We start from the raw sequence: 16,191 nt of genomic DNA, 5'->3' as shown, positions 1-16,191 counted from the left end.
CAGTTAGCACGTTAAGGTTTTGGAGGAGGCACAGTGGTTGTAGTGAGGCACATATTTCCGAACTTTGGGTATGCTGCTGTTTCCTTGACTTGTAATATAATTTTGTCTGGAGTGTCGTGATATATTTTCAGGTGTTTCTGGAGTTTTTCCATGGGCTGTAGAGTTATTTTTCCTTTGTTCATCTTCTCTTTGCTATGACATGCCCCAAGGTAGACATTCTTGACTTGCTAGCAATTGGGATGATGATTTTATAGCTCTTTTAAAGTGTTGCTAATAGATTCATAAATATAAAAATCACAAATATTTGCTTTATAACAAATGTTCAAAGCAGTTGATTTAGTGTTTCAGGGTAAAGTGGCCCTTGTGCTGAAACTGCATATAACAGTTTCAGTGCGCATTTTGTCTCCTGTTAGAGGGAAGATGCACCATATATAATGCATCTTATCAGCCACCCTTTTCAAGGCCAGACTTGCATCTGGTTACTTTGGCTTAATTCTGGAGCATAAGATTGTTGTGCTTTAGTAGTCGTAACAGAGTTAGCTAAAACTTAAGCGGCAGCCTTGTTATTTTACTAGATGCACTTTTTATGATATTAATAATCAATTTGACTTGATGGTTTGGTTTTAATCATTAATTCTCATTCATTTATAATGATGCCACTTGCATAGTAAGAATTACTGTGAGGTATAGTTTAATAGAAAATATGGGTGTTATATTAAGGTTAAAAAAAAGGCAGAACTTGCTGTGTGTACTCACAAAAGTGCATACATTCTGATTGTTAAGTATTTTGTCCCACTTGAACTATTTTCATGCTGTTCATTCCCCCCGCTTCCTTTCCTTTAGGTCTGCACTTCTGTATGGTATATAAAGTCTGAGGCTTTTGTACAGCCTTGATGATACTCATGTTATAACTTAAGCAAGTTCTAAATAGATACAATTCTTGAAACCATAAAAATGAAAATTATTTTTGAAGATATAGAGTCTATCTTCAATTTGTCATGGAGAGATATTTGAAGTGATTGGTGAAAATTCTGTGGGAGCTTTGGAAATGTCATAATTATCCAACTAGTGCTCTGAAGGGTTTAGCATTTATTAAAAGATGAAAGCTTTGGTAGGTTGAAAATAGTCATTTGTAATGATAATTTTTTTTTTCTTGTCGTAGCTCCCACCCACTCATTCACCCATGCACTTCAACCTCAGAATCATTTCCTATCGTGAGTTCATGGGAATTACGAACAAGGGTAGCTGTTGTCATAACCATTGTAAAAGCTTAAAAAAAAAAAGTGGGGGGGAGGAAGGTTGGAGAGGGTGAAGGAACAAGGAACAGTTGTATCTATTTCTTGCTATTCTGATCAAAAGCTTTAGGCAAATATTAAAAGTTCTATAATTCAGAATACTATTATTTTGCATGTTTTCCAGCTTCTATCATCTTTCAAAATACGTTTTTTTGACATATGACTTTCTGGTTGTTCAGCTTTGGATTTTGTATTAGGTTTTTTTGTGTTTAAACATATGTTTTTCAATATTAAAGTCTGTTGTACTTTACTTTTTTGGTATTCAGAGTATATTCCAGTTACCTGGAATGAGACAGGAAAATTCTGAATGCAATTAGTAGAAGACCCAACATTCCTCAAAAGCTGCCTTGAAAACTAATTTAAATCCATGAAATTCAGATTGCTTCAATCAAAGGATTAAGGGTTCATGACAACAATACTTTGAAAAATAAAATAAAAATAATCCATAAGCATGATAAGTAACTTCAGCCTAAAATTTAGGAACTCTCAAAGAGATCTAAGAATTGGATCTGTTTGTGGCTGTGTGTGAAGTACATATTCAAGCTGTGTAGGTTTGAATTGGGAGTGAATGACAACATATTGCAGGATTTAAATCACCTCTTCTTCACATTGAGGGATTGTAGGAATTTAGACCTGGGGTAGACCTGCCTCTGGTGATGGTCATCTTGTTTTCATTTTTATAAAATTTTGGACTCTGAAGGAAGAAATCGTGGAGACTGAGGGTTGCAGATGACGTTATATGGCATGTAGTTGGCTCTTATTTGAGTTGCTCCGAGTGCAACTGTCTGCAATGTTGTGTGTTTCTTTGGCTGTACCATATTCTTGCTTAGCTTCTCAAATAATCTTTCTTAAATGAGGCAAATGTAATGCTTGTGTTGCTGCAAGGGTAATTTTCTTAATTGTTTTTTTAATGCAGTGATAACATCCTTAAACTTTAACTTTTAATATGGAGGAAATTGTAAACTGTCAGATGCTTCCATATTTTTATGATGTGATGGTAGCATATAATAGCTCAAGTTCCTGAGGTCTTATTTTCACATCCGTGCATTCAGTGCTTACTTTGACTTGTGTTCTATTCATATTTCCAGGAATTTGTACATATACTGACAGTTTTTATGGAAACTATTTGAGAAAATGATCCTTACTTATTTTATGCTGCTGCAGTACTGACTGTGAATTCTCCCCCAGGTGCCCAGATTATTGATTTGATGATGCTTGTAATAGATGTGACAAAAGGGATGCAGACGCAGTCAGCAGAGTGCTTGGTAATTGGGCAAATTGCCTGCCAGAAGATGGTGGTAGTTCTGAACAAAATAGATCTCCTTCCAGAGGGGAAGCGACAAAGTGCCATTGAGAAGATGACTAAGAAAATGCAGAAGACCTTGGAAAATACTAAGTAAGTTAACAGTAATATTAACAGCTAACTTGTAACGAAATATTTAACAAAAATACTTCACCCGCATTCCCCTTCCAACATGCTTCTAAACATACTGAGATATCTAGCAAAGATGATGAGAAGAGTGGAAAGATCACTAGAAACTCAAACGCAGTCCTGAATTTGCATCTGAAAGTATTATGGGTAGACAAGTATTTTCCTATGATGAAGCTTTTCAGTTCAAAGGGCTGCTGGGTGTTCAGGTTGGATAAAACAAAGCCAGAATATCCAGATGAAGAACTGTTGGGTGTGTGTTTATGGTTGGTGGGTTTTTTGTTTGTTTGGATGTTTTGTGTTTTTTGTTTTCTTTTTAGTTTACAGACTTGCAACTTTTGTTGTTATCTGTAGGTCTTTTTCACTCCAGGGAAAAGGAGGTGTTAGGGCTTTTCCTTAACTGAGGTAAAAAAATGTGATTGCCCCAACTATGGAGAGCAGAATGATGGAAGTTTATGTCATGTAGTGTGTCTCTGGCTGGGATGATGTTTGTCAGGCCTGTTTAGGTAAATTAATTGAGGTACATAATGAGTGAAGTGCCGTGAGATTCATGAGTGGAAATGTGGCTGTTTTGAAGTGGGAAGATACAGTACAGACACAATATTTATTTGGTGGTTACACAAACTGAAGCACAGCTTTTTGCCCAGGGTGGTAAGGGGACATTGACTCCCATGTTTATAAGCTGTTAGGTCACATTTTGATTTGAAGAATCAAAGGAATAGGATTCAGTGTACAGAGGAGAGAATGTCACCAGAACGAAAAAAGCAAAGCTTGGTTGAATATGGCAATTCCTGTTTAGCTTATTTGTGATGGTAGGGCAATGTCCCTTTTTAACTATGCAACTGCCACAATAGTGACTACAAAGACCTTGGTGTCTTTCCAACTCCCATGTTGTTCTTGGGTCCGTTCATTGTGTTGGGAATGGTACAGAGGTCACCAAGAAAGTGAAATTCTCTCTGAATTTAGAATCCTATGCCTTTCAATTCTCTCTGGCAGCTTTTGACTTAAGGGCAAGTAAATACATGGTGTCTTGGTTTTCTCTGTAGGTTGTTGCCCCTTGTTTTAGGGGAGATAGAGAAAAGAGACACCTGCAATATATTAAAGCATTTTGGATTAACAATTTTCTACAGCTGTGAGTGTGATCAAATTCGCAGCTAATCCCAATGGGGATAGCATTGAGATGATAAAGTTAAGAAAACTTTAGAGATAAATCACAAGAAATCCATTAGATAATTTATTTTGTTGTTTGAAAGGTTGATATATAGGATGTAACTTAAGCAGTATTACAACTAATAGTTATTTTTTATCTGTGTCTGATAAAAAATAAAAGCTGCTGAATATTAAGGACTCAAAAGGTAAAATTCATTATAAGAGAAAAGCTAAACTGAGGTCAGTTGTGGAAGTACAGCTCTTCTCTGAACCTTGGCATGTTTGAGATCTGAGAGTTTCATGAACTTTGATTTCAGTAGATTTAGATCTTTGTCATCTGCAGCTCTTACAGTCTGCCTCTAGACTGAGGTAGACATCATGTGCCATCTTGCATTTGGCTCCTGTTTTGAAGGTTATGACTCGACAGCTAGGATTATAATTGTTTTGATGAAAGCTGAAAATGGTGCTAGTCTTCAGGTAAAATGGCTTGAACGCAAAGCCACTGCAATAACACTGGGTACCAGACCTTTGCTTCAGAAATAAACTGGTCTTGCCTACTGAATCAGTAGCTAATACTAAACAGGACTGAAGATTTCATAGTGAAGTCCAGTAGCTCAGATGGTAGTAATTCAAGAAAAAGTTGTCACTTATTCACTGTGGGGGAAGAGCAGATAAATTGGAATTTGAGGGAGTTTTGTTGCCTTCATTGTCAGATGAGCCTGGAACTACTTTACATTGACATGTGTAGGACATCTGTGGTCTAATGATGGGAGTCTTTCTCTTTTTCAGGTTCTGTGGGTGTCCTGTCGTTGCTGTTGCAGCAAAGCCTGGTGGACCTGAAGCCCCAGAGTCTGAGAATCCGCTAGGTGTTTCTGAATTAATTGAGGTACCTGCTGAAGAACATAACAACAACAAAATGTTTAAGTCTTTTGGAAGACACTGTATTAATATGTAGAGCTGAGGAACTCCTGCATTAATGTCAGTTGTAAGGAACCTGGTTCTTTAGGAATTGCTATTGGAGAAGTTGAAGTTGCAAGTCCCTTTTTCAACTACTAGGCTTCAATCCCTTTGCATAGCTGTGTCTTAAGAAACAGCTATCACGTGTGGTGAAATTGGTTTTAAAGTTGTAAAGAATTATGAAGCATAATGGATAAAAATAGCTTTAAAATTCTGCCAGATCCTTGGTAGGTGTTGTTTTATAATTGTACCACAGTTAAAGCAGTGAAGTTGTGAAGTCAGGCACTCAAAAGTTACACATTGGGAATTGTCTTCTTCCTTTGTGTGTGTATTATGATCCAGTGTTTAATTGCATGATTTTTTTTATTCTAAACAACTCTTACCTCATTCCTTGCACAGGATGGACAGGGCTCAACTAGTGAGCAGGTAGTCTGTATTTTGTTTTAATTCTCATTATTCTCTGTGTGGCCTCATGACTCCATTCAAATACTGCTCTGCATTCAGAATGATTAATTTCCTCCTGGACTTTTCTTTGGCACACATCACTGGTCTTGCGCACTTGGCAAACAGTTAATTTACTTCCAAAAGACCTATAGGAAGTGTAGAGGTGACTTTAATCCATATTTAGATTGGGAAGCTGAGGCACAAAGGGGTTAAGTCCACTGAGTTCACTAATTTTAGTTGCCAAATTTAAGCGAAACTAGGAACTCTTTTGGGACATGCTTGTATTCAGATCATAGTACCTGCCAATTTTGATTGCAATTGAGTGCTTAGCACTCCTGTGAAGCTTTGGGGTTTCTGTTTGGACAGTCTGAGGTGTATAGTCAGTGATTCCCCGTGGAAAGTTTAATTTTTAAGAGAATGACAATACATGGGAGTTCTGGCATAAGCAAGTGTAGAATCCATTCTCTAGAGGAGCACCACCTGCCTTCATGATGAAACCATCTTTCTCTGTGATACTTTGCCTTACTGTACGTCTTGCACATCTGCAAAAGATAAAAAGCATGACCTGGATTTACCCTGTGCCCTGAATGAGGTAGGGCCTGGAAGAAACTATATGATTGTATAACATGTCAGACCCATATGAACAAGAAAAGACTTTAAACAAACTGGTGCTTCGCAGGTATCCTTAGTTCCAGCAATGTGGGTTGTTTTTTTGTTTGTAGGTTGGGGTTTTTTTGGAGGGTGGGGGAGAGGATAGAGTAAGTTCTCAGGCTTTCAGAAAAATCAGTTATACAGTAAGTTACATAGCATGAAGCTTATACTGTGAAGGGCAGGACAATTAAAATAGCCGTTTGAGAGCAGTTTGTAGCTTGTAATAGACTTGTCACCCTTTCTGTGAATAAGCTTTAGGGAAAAGTAGCCTCTTCACACTGTGGGGGTGCCACTGTTATTTGCAGAAAGTAGTCCTAAAACAAAGGCATCATTCTTTGAAGACTTGTCGAAGTCCGATTTGGATGCTGCCAGGTTTAAAATACTTGTAAATTGCTGAAGTTGGGGTGCAGCACTAGTCATCAAAAATCTGGGGGTCTGGGCTGGGGCAGCCTGACTTATACAAAGGTAGGATGAGTGTCGTACTGCCTCCCAGGCACGTATGGCCTGAGGTGGGCATGGGAGTGTGATACAGTATGACCTTAGGTTAGATTTAGCAAGAACCAGGCTGCCCACAGCAATGTCTAGGAAGGTGGACATAGGGAAGTCCTTAGTTCTGCCTTCATCTGGTTTCAGGTAGATTTACTGGGATGTTCCCTAGGGTTAAAACCTTTGAAGGAAATACCCATGTTGCAGATGTTTCTGTCAACTCTGAGACGTAATATTAGAAGAGCTGGCTAATGCTGTGTGAGCCCTGCCATTGAGCTTCGAAGTATTATCTTTTCTGTCCTTGGTAAGGGTCTCTCTCCATTGTTCTGCCATTACAACGTGGGCTTAACCTGCATTTTCTGATCTTAAAAGCAGACAATAAAGGTAGTGCCAAGTTTATATGCTGATGTTCTAAGAGGCAGAGATCAAAAGTGATATGAGCCAAGGGTGAACCAGTTCCTCTGAAGCACTGCTGGGTAGATTACTGCATTTCTGTAATTAAGGTCTTTTGTCTGTGGTGATATATTTTAAGAAATACAGTATTTGTCAGCAAAACAGAAATCCTAAACTTGGAGAATTTCTCTAGAAAATGGTACTTAGGTAGCTGATTTTCGTAGCATTTTGGTCCTCCAAGAAGTGTTAACAGCAATCTGAAGGGGAAGGTGACTTTGAAAACTTAACCCAGTATAATAGTTTTTCTGGGAGGGAGGTAGGGATGGGCTTTATGGGGTGCTAATATCTGTATGTAAGTTCATTTTCACAAAATCCAAAAAAGCTGAAGTAGCAAAATGCACTGTAAAATTATACTTTTGAGAGAGAAGGGGAAAAAAGATGGGGGGGAATGATGTACAGGATTTTTTTTTCCTCTTTGCTTTGCTGCAGTGTTTATATTGAGTTTGGCAGCAACTTTATCGCCAGTGCAGTTTTGCTAACCAAGCTAAATGTGCAGCACCAAATCTTTCTAAGGCAGAAAATCGAACTGTTCCCGCTACTAAGTGCGCATCTCCTCTATGGCACACAGTTAATTTGACATTGGTGCGTTCTAAGCTCACTGGGAGATGCCTGAAATCAGTAAAACTGCAAGCTTGTTCAATCAGTCATCAGCTTTCCTTCCTTTTGCTGTATGGCTGTCATGACTTTTCACCCAGGCATGGTGCTGCTTTTTTTTTTTTTTTTTTTTTTTTTTTTTTTTAGGTCCTGAAGTCTCAGGCTTACCTGCCATCAAGAGACCCCTCGGGACACTTCCTTATGGCAGTCGACCACTGTTTCTCTATCAAGGGTCAAGGCACAGTGATGACAGGGACTATTCTTTCTGGTTCTGTTAGCCTTGGTGACAATGTGGAGATTCCTGCCCTGAAGGTGAGTTATTCCCCTTAGTTTTCCTGATAGAGATACTCAACAAAGAAGAGAGTGTTCTTTTCCAATCTGAAATTATCCAATTATTTTCGATGTCTGTCTCTTTGTACTCCACTATAAGTCAACTTATAATAGGAAGACACAGAAATTTTTAAATAAAGCAGCCAGTAAAGCTACCTGCTCAATTGCAGTTGAATGAAGAGAAGACTGACGTAGATTAGCATGTTACTTTCAAATTCAGAAAAGCAAGGTGGGAATGCTTCCAAGGTAGGATGTGTCCAAGGACTGTACAAGGTTTGAGTGAGGTTACTTTCATTTGAGACATGCTGCAGTGAGAAGACTTGCAAAAGAACCTGTGTAGGTAGGTTTCCTGAGATGTTTGGAAGTGAAGAAAGTGACAAGAAGAGGGCATTGAAATGCTTGATGCGCATTCTCTTTGTTTGCTGAGGTTTTAGTTGATGTCAGCATGTTCTGGTAGAACTGCTGGGATGTAGTCGGTGGCTTGCTGCCGTTGGGTTTTTTAGAGAGCCTGTAGAAAGTCAAGGGCCTTTCAGTGGCCTTTGAACTGCTTAACTGCTGTTACTATTTTATTTCCTTAAAATATATTCATCCTTTAAAAGAAAATATGCTTGGAATGGTGAAATTTTATTCCAATTTATACTTGGAACAGGTGAAACCTATTTCACAGATGTTGATTTTTGACTGCTTTGACTTTCCCTTTTTATTAATTGCCCCAAATGACTCAAGACTTGTGGAGTGTTTTGCAACTGCCACTTAAAGGGGGCCCAGCCACTTACATTCTGAGAGTAGGCAGCTTTTGGCTGAACAAGCCTGGGTGGGACCTTATTGGTGCTGTCAGTATTATACTCAAGTCGTGTTACTGTAAGGATCTTTCTGTTTCATTGAGGGAATGTGCTGTTTTCTCGTTTTTGCCTGTACTTTGTGGGCAAGTGAAGGACTAAGTGAGGCATTCTGATTTCACCTGAAATGTTTTGCTGGTAGGTGACAATTAATTTTTGGTTAGCCTCTTCGGTGATACCTGTGGCCATCTAGTTTATATCATATTGTCCTTTGCATAAAAGTGATTTACATGATATGTACCCCATTATGTCTGCTTTCGAAGTGGAGTTCCTCACTGCCCATATTCTCACTTGCAGCATGCAGCCCATTCTGGGAGCCATGCTTTCAATTCCTGCAGGGAATCTGCTTTGCTGGGATTGAAGCTGTGGTTTTAACCTCTCCCGCTTTCCCCTTGCCAGTGTTCCTTCCCTTTTCTGTTGTGTCCCGCTTGCTGTCCTGGGCCTGTCTGCACAAGGGGTCCAAGATGGGACAAGTAGTTAGGAGTGCAAGGCTGAGGAGTGCTGAGTGATGGCTCCTGCCCAACGGGGACCTTGCATAGCTAAGTTAGCTACTTTCCTTTTGGCGTAGCACTGGCCAAACTTCCTGTCGCTTTGTGCTCTGGGAGATGGGGGTGAGACAGAGCGGAGTAATTATTTCTTGCAAAGAAAGAATGCATAACTAGATCATATCTGGAAATGACTGTTCAGCTCTTCCTGTATAGTCCAAGAATGTTGTGGAGAAGTGTGTTCAGGAATTAGTCTGCTCTCCGAGAATCTGTATGAAGGGGAAAATTACAAAAGTGTAGTGAATAATTTGCATATTGCAAATAGGTGTTTAAAAGGACAGTAAGAAGGGCTTTAAGTTGGAATTTAAAAGATGCTTTCTTCCCAAGTGACTGGGGGAGCAGTGAAGTGAAAAGCAAGTTAGTGGATAAACAGGTCATTGACAAAGAGGAGCCAGATCACTTGGCTTTTATGGCATTAACAACTTCCTTCAAAGTTTTAGTTATTTTCAATTGCTGTTAATTAATTAACTAATCCTTCTCCTGCCTTGTGTGAAGTAGAAGATGTGTCCATACTTCTGAGTGGTAGTAGTGGTGGGCAGAGTTTTGCATTTTGGTTTTTTGCCATTAGGAGCTTGTGAATATTCATGTTCATGTTGTACAGGTATGGAAACCAAGGCGCAGTAAAAGGAAGCAACTTTTGTAAGCTTGAGTTGTGTGTTGTACTTACCCCTGCTAGCATCATGCAGAGATGGGTTAGGATACCTATAAAAGGTCAAACCTTTCTCAGGCCTACAAGGTAACGGAGGAAGCACATTTCACAACACGTTGTGGTTTATGACTCTCTCTGACCTTTTTTTGCCCTGACCCTATGGTAACTGAGATTGACAGCTGGTGCCCACTGGGCATTTAGGGACATTACAAACCAGCTGCTTTTTAAATTTGAGGAACCCTCCCACCAAATGAAGTGGCATCACCTTCCAGTTCTACTAATGGACTTCGACATCTTTGACCGCTTGAACCTGCACAAAGGAGGGACACAGCAATTAAAAATAAACAGTGACATTCTCAAACGCCCATGCTTGCTCTGATTGAGGCTGAGAGCACCAGCAGTGCATGGATTCCTTTATGCTGTTGCCTATGTAAATTGCCATCTGGGATTGATTATCCATATAGTGAAAAGAAAAATTATATATATGTGTTTGGCAAAAATATTTGACACAGCAAACAGTTCACTATCCAATTGAGTTAGTACTATTTGCTCACTAGCACTTGAAATCCACCTTGAAGAGCATGAACCTAGGATTTCTGCAGCAAAAATGTATTATTGGCAGAGTTCTGAATGTCCTTTAATATTATTTCAGTGGTCTTTCCATCTCTACAGTCTTCTAGTTTATAAACTGTAACAACTCGTGACATTTTTATTTCTGCTTTATAAAAGTTCCTGGAGTTAGAATAGTAAGGATTTTTTCAATATAGATTTTATTCTATTGATAGGTTTGGTGATAATCACTTCAAAAGATTTACCTAAGTATATTTTGTTTAGTGAACTTAATTTAAGTGAGCATGAATGTCAAATTCTAGTGCTGCTATATCTTTTTATAGCTTACTTTAATTGAGAAAGGAAAGTGTGTGTTTTCAGTGAGGGAGAGGTATCTCTGCCTTCTTTATCCAGGTGAAAAAAAAAAAGTCATAGTAGCCTAAGAACAGTAGCTACTTAGGCAGAAAAAAGGCAAGAAGCAGGACTCTTGTTCTTAACCAGTGGTTGTCTCAAAACAAAACAAAAAAATTCTCGTGTGAGAAGTAATGCAAAATATTGTATGGTATGTGATCTTCCTTCTACCCAGTGTTAGTGATTCTAGCTTTGGATTGCACAGTCGCAATCACATTAGAAATACTGGAAGATTGCATAAAATGGGTGATAATAAGTTAATATTCCTTTAAAGATGTTTTAGGTCACAGAAAATCTTTCAGATTACTTAATAAGAATATCTCTCTGTCCTAAGATTGTGAAAGATCATAGAAGAAGTCAAGTCTGAATTGAGTGAGGAGGCAGAAATGTGCACAGTTAATGGATATAAATTTGGTCATCCTGAAAGTGTCGACTCGGTATTGCCTTACCTGTGATCAAGTGCTGCAGGCATATAGCAGCCACAAAGCATGTACATGGCAGCCAAGTACAAAGACTACTGTTGTTTTCAGGACTTGTAAGAAGTAGAACTTTTCTCCTTGCTTTATATTCAGGTTCCTATCTGTTCTGTTTAGAGCAAGCTGAATGGCTGGTGGAGGCTAATAGCTTCGGTGGAGCCTATATAAAAGTACAGTATACTGCCATTTTGTACGGCATTTTGTCTGAAGTTCATGAGTGTCTTGAAGGCTGAGTAGCTGTGTTATTGGTAAACAGTTACGTTGATGTTTTTCTGTAGGGGGTCATGTAGGAATTTTTGCTGTGTGCTGAAGCTGAATAATGTATAACAGTACAAAGTTATTTCTTGTGTAATAAATCATGTGGACACTCAATCATTGGACTGACCTTGGGAGGTGCCTCTTTAAACATTATGAGATTTTTGATCTGCTAGGTGTGGTTGAGCTGTTATCATTAAAGGCGAAGAAGAATATTCATACCAGGTCCAACTTTCACTATCCCTGAGGTTTGCAGTAGAATTTTGGCATTCATTTTGAGCATTTGAATCTCAAAAGTTGCAAGTGTGTTTATGAAATGCTTCTCTTGGCGAGTAGTCATCCAGGTGTTTCAGTACTCTGATATACTTTCAAGAAGTCACATGAGACATCAAATATGAAAAATGTGAGAAACTTGCTTCTCTTTATCTAGTTAAGTTTCCTAGTAAATGAGTATCAGTTTAAACCAGTACTGGATTCTGTCTTGGCAAGGGCCTATTTGCTGTCAAGTTATATTGACTTTATGAACTTTTAAGAAATATAATTTTGTAAGTGTAATCCTGAGAAGCTTCATGATTTCATATACTTCTACCATATGAAAAGAGATTTTTTTTTTTTAAGCTTCATTGTTGGCTAGATAACCTTGGTCTGTTTTTTGGCAAACATTCTGTAGTTCGTATAGCTCATCCAACAAAAAATTCTCCAGTGTCTCTTAGAATAACCCAAATAGTATTTGCAAGGCTATTTCCTTCAAAGCACTGTAGCTATTCAAATTGTAACGGATATATCTGCTTTTGCCTACATGAGTACTTCAGCCTATCTGATGTCGCAAGGCCTCTGCTTAGGGAGCTTTAGTATATAAATGTAATAAGAACTAATTTCAGTGTATTTAAGGACTTTATGCGCAGAGTTGCACGGTTAAATCTTGTCAGAGAACTTTTAAATCTCAGAAAACTAAGTTGGATCAAACCCCACTGAACTGGATCACGAAGACACTTGCGTGGACTTTCATGGTGAAATACTAAATAAATTTTTACCACTATAATTTTGAGTTCTTTGGACCTCATAATATACTGCTTCCAAATTTCAGGATATCTTGACCATGTTTTGCACTGCGAATAGATAGAACTCTTGCTACATTTTCTAAGTATGTCTGAATGCTGTTTCTACATCTGTTTTTCCCAATACTTCTTGGATTTTTCTTGCCCAATGCTGATATAAACAGCCTTTAAAATACTACAGTTCATCTGCTAGGGGAGAAGTCTAGCTTAGCTTGAACATTTTCTTTTAATTGAAATGCTGTGAAGAGGGGTAGTTCAAAAATTTAGGTTGGAGGGGAGAATCAATTAAATTAACTGATAAAATCATGAAAAGGCAGTTCATAATATGTATTAAAATGTGCGGGTGATAAAATACAAGAATCTTAAATCCTAAATCAATAAGTTAAACATATACACATAATGTTATACATGCGGCTTAATTCAGTATAAGTGTTAAACTCTTTCTTTAATTGTCTGCCACTTCTAAAGCATGGGTTGTGTTTTTTGGAGATTTTCTCCTTTCCTAGAAAACATCAGTGTGAATCCTACTGGTTTTGCATCTGCTGTGGCATTTACTTAAAAGCAAAACATGCAGGATTTGGCTTATACTGGAAAGTACTCCGCTTTCAACGTTTAGGATATTATCAGTTGTTTTGGAAGAATTAAACTCCTCAGCACGGTTCTTTGTGGTTAAGTAAAGGATTAAAGACCTGATCCAGTGCCTGCAGAATGAAATTTAGATCTGGCAATAAAAACTTCTCAAATCTTTTTGGCTCAACCTCTTGAGAGAATAAGAGTAGCAGATGCTGATGCTGAGCTCTTTCTAAAGATCATTTCCCTCATTTTCATTGTATGGTTTGTAACTTCTTACTGTATGGGTGTTTTTGGTTTTGTTTTTTTTCTGGTTTAGTTCACACTTCAAAAAAACCAAACCAACACCATGTCCTCAAAAAAAAAAAAAGGCAAACAAACCCAAACCCGCAAGACTCCAAAGAACAGAATTAATTTTAATTTTGTATTTAAAATTTAAAAAAAAAAATCTAGTTAACTTTAGACTTTAAAAAGGTTCAGGAAGAGATTTGTATGTTGCTGTTCTTTCACTACCTGTTACTGAAGTACAGTGGTTTAGTTCATATAGCTTGCAATTTTTTATTAAGTATCGTGTAGGTACAGTAAAAAAAAGGAGCAAGGTAAAGGACTTTGTGTGCTAAGGTTTGTTTTATTCAGGACCAGGGATAAGACATAATAGAAAGGGAGCCGGATATATATAATGTTGTTTTAAAATTTTTTCTACTTGGTCCGAGCAGAAGGGAAGGAAGCCAGGGGAGAACAGCCAACCTGAGCAGTGCTAATCCAAACCATACACTGTATTTTTGGAGCTTGTGTGTCTAATGTGATCTCTGTACACAGAAAAGTGGCGTAGTCAGTGCTGGCCAATTAACTCTTCAAGTACTAAAATTCATCTGCATCTTTTCTTGGAGATCTAGATATACCCTGTGCTTCCTGCCAGCTGGAGACAGTTGGGATACAGGTTGTCTTCTAATGGATTAGAAAAGTTATCCAAAGTGTACAAGTTTCTTCCTACAGCAGATCTGAAAAGGAATAGATTTGTGTGTAATTTCTGTATTGCTTCTATCCACTTAAGCATCTTTAAATGACTGTTTGGGATCCAGGCTCCACATGGAAGTGCAGCATTGCTGGAAACAGTACTGTTCTCCAAGGTAGACTTTAACTTCTGCAGTATTTCTATGATACTGATTGCTTGTTCAGGGTTATCTACAGTGCTGACTGGTTGTGGTTAATGCACAAGATAATTTATAGTGTGTATTTTGTGCTAGTGCCACACAGATAATTTTGCCTTTAATAGAAAGTGCAGGGAGTTGTTATTGCCTAAGAACTGGCATGCTGTTCAATGGGGTTCAAAATGAAAAAGAAATGCAGGATCAACTTGATTCTGAGTAGATGAAAATACTGTAGGAGATGAATGTAGTTTTCGATACAATGACTGATTTTCTTAGATAAATCAAATTACTTTTTTTTCTGTCCAGATTTCAGTAAATAATTTGTCTCTGAGAAATATTAGAAAAGATGAAGAAAGTTCTTACAGAAATACAAGGTGGGAAAGAAACTGAGCTGAAGAACAGGGAACCAATGGACTAACAGAAGAATTATACAGGTAGAGTTGTTCTGAGGTTGGTCTTGCACTGAAGTGTAATAGTTTCGCTAGTGACTGCATGCACGCTCCCATGTATGTAGGCATTCTCCCCACTAGTGTGCCACATTAATGTGCTCTCCTGACTAGTGTAGACTGCTGGTAGATGTGACTTCTATGTGTAGCCTATGATGCTCAGTATTCTGTAGCTCTTCGGGAATTACCAAACTACTGGGTTGCTGGATCTGATGGAAAAGCTCAATATCCCAGTACAAAAGAGTGCCACAACTGGAGAAATGGAATATGTTATTGTATGTTATATTAGTGAACAATGTGGCTTCGATACAGCAACGTATTTAAGGATAAACAAATGTAGGTTTGTGACTCCAAAACAAGGTTGAAAAGAAAACCAAACATCTAATAAGCTATTAAGATGACACCTGACATTTAGATTTATCTCTATTGCTTTAATTTCCCTCATCTGCTCATTCTACTCTTTCTCCTGCCTATTTCCATCTTTCTCCATCTCTAGCTTCTTTTGCAGTCTCAGTTTGCTCTTCAAAGTGATTGATCTCTTCCACTTGCACCATTGGTTGAAGAAACGATCTTTTCTCCCCACTTTTTCTCAGCTGCTGTTGCAATCTTGTATAGCAATACAGTTGTGTATATGTCCTTCTCCTTGAGTACATCTTGGCTTGAAACCTCTGGTGCTTGAAACCAGCATCAGTCAGGGTCAGATGAGAAACCTTGGGATGGTATTTTTGAACTTGTTTCCATAGGCTGAAGCTGGAGTGGTCTGAGAGAAAGGACAAGACCTGATAAACACTGAGTGGTGTTATCCTCTCAAGAGCAGTTTCTGAAGATGAATAAGCAGATTCTGGTACCTCCTCTACAGGATATACTAGCTGTTGTTTTCCTAGGGCTAAATGTCTTGCATTTAGTTTGAAAAGGAGTCCTGGAGCCATCTAAAGTGGGTTCTCTAAGCAGTGGTCCTGTAAGCTACGTACAGGAGGAGAAAGGTTTTAAGGTGACTCGAGCCATAACTGGGATGCAGCTGAACAAAAACATGCATGTTATCCTGGGACTTACTAGGTAACATACTTCCTGTCAAACAGTTGCTGTTCTGGTGATCAAGTGTTGTGTTCTTGGGTTTGTGTACCCTGGGGTTTGAGATAAGTTTGAAACTAAGTTAGTGGACATTGCTATAGTAATCACAAACTTTCATCCAAATGTCTCTTTGTTTAAACCTTATGCTTACTTTTTAAAGCAAAGGGTGGCTGTTTTGTGTTTGCATAACTTGTTTGCTTAAGCATTGCTGCTGCCAGGTCATTAACTTTATTTCTTTTAATTTATCAGGTAGAGTTGTTCTCAATCCAGTTCAATTGAAAACAGACCCACATGCACGTACACATACCTTTGAGCAGGAATCTTAGTGGAACGCTTGAATAGTAATTGGAAAGGTAGCTTCCTATATGATAAGCATAGCTTTC

At 38.3% G+C, this 16,191-nt stretch overlaps 1 protein-coding gene across 1 annotated transcript in view; it reads left to right on the top strand.

Annotated features, from left to right (window-relative positions):
* Positions 1-2,483: 2,483 nt before the first annotated feature.
* Positions 2,484-16,191, top strand: part of EEFSEC (eukaryotic elongation factor, selenocysteine-tRNA-specific) — a gene marked incomplete at its 5' end in the record, with an annotated part of 89,901 nt that continues 76,193 nt past the window's right edge. Inside the window, 3 exons of the mRNA XM_010292575.1 lie at positions 2,484-2,691; positions 4,663-4,759; positions 7,606-7,770. Coding sequence (XP_010290877.1) covers positions 2,484-2,691; positions 4,663-4,759; positions 7,606-7,770 — 470 coding nt within the window. The remainder of the gene's footprint in view (positions 2,692-4,662; positions 4,760-7,605; positions 7,771-16,191) is intronic.

Source organism: Phaethon lepturus, unplaced genomic scaffold, assembly GCF_000687285.1.
Source record: "Phaethon lepturus isolate BGI_N335 unplaced genomic scaffold, ASM68728v1 scaffold7838, whole genome shotgun sequence".
In the NCBI taxonomy this organism is placed as follows: domain Eukaryota; kingdom Metazoa; phylum Chordata; class Aves; order Phaethontiformes; family Phaethontidae; genus Phaethon; species Phaethon lepturus.
Note: the sequence above shows the minus strand (reverse complement) of the source record. Positions and strands in the feature narration are given on the sequence as shown.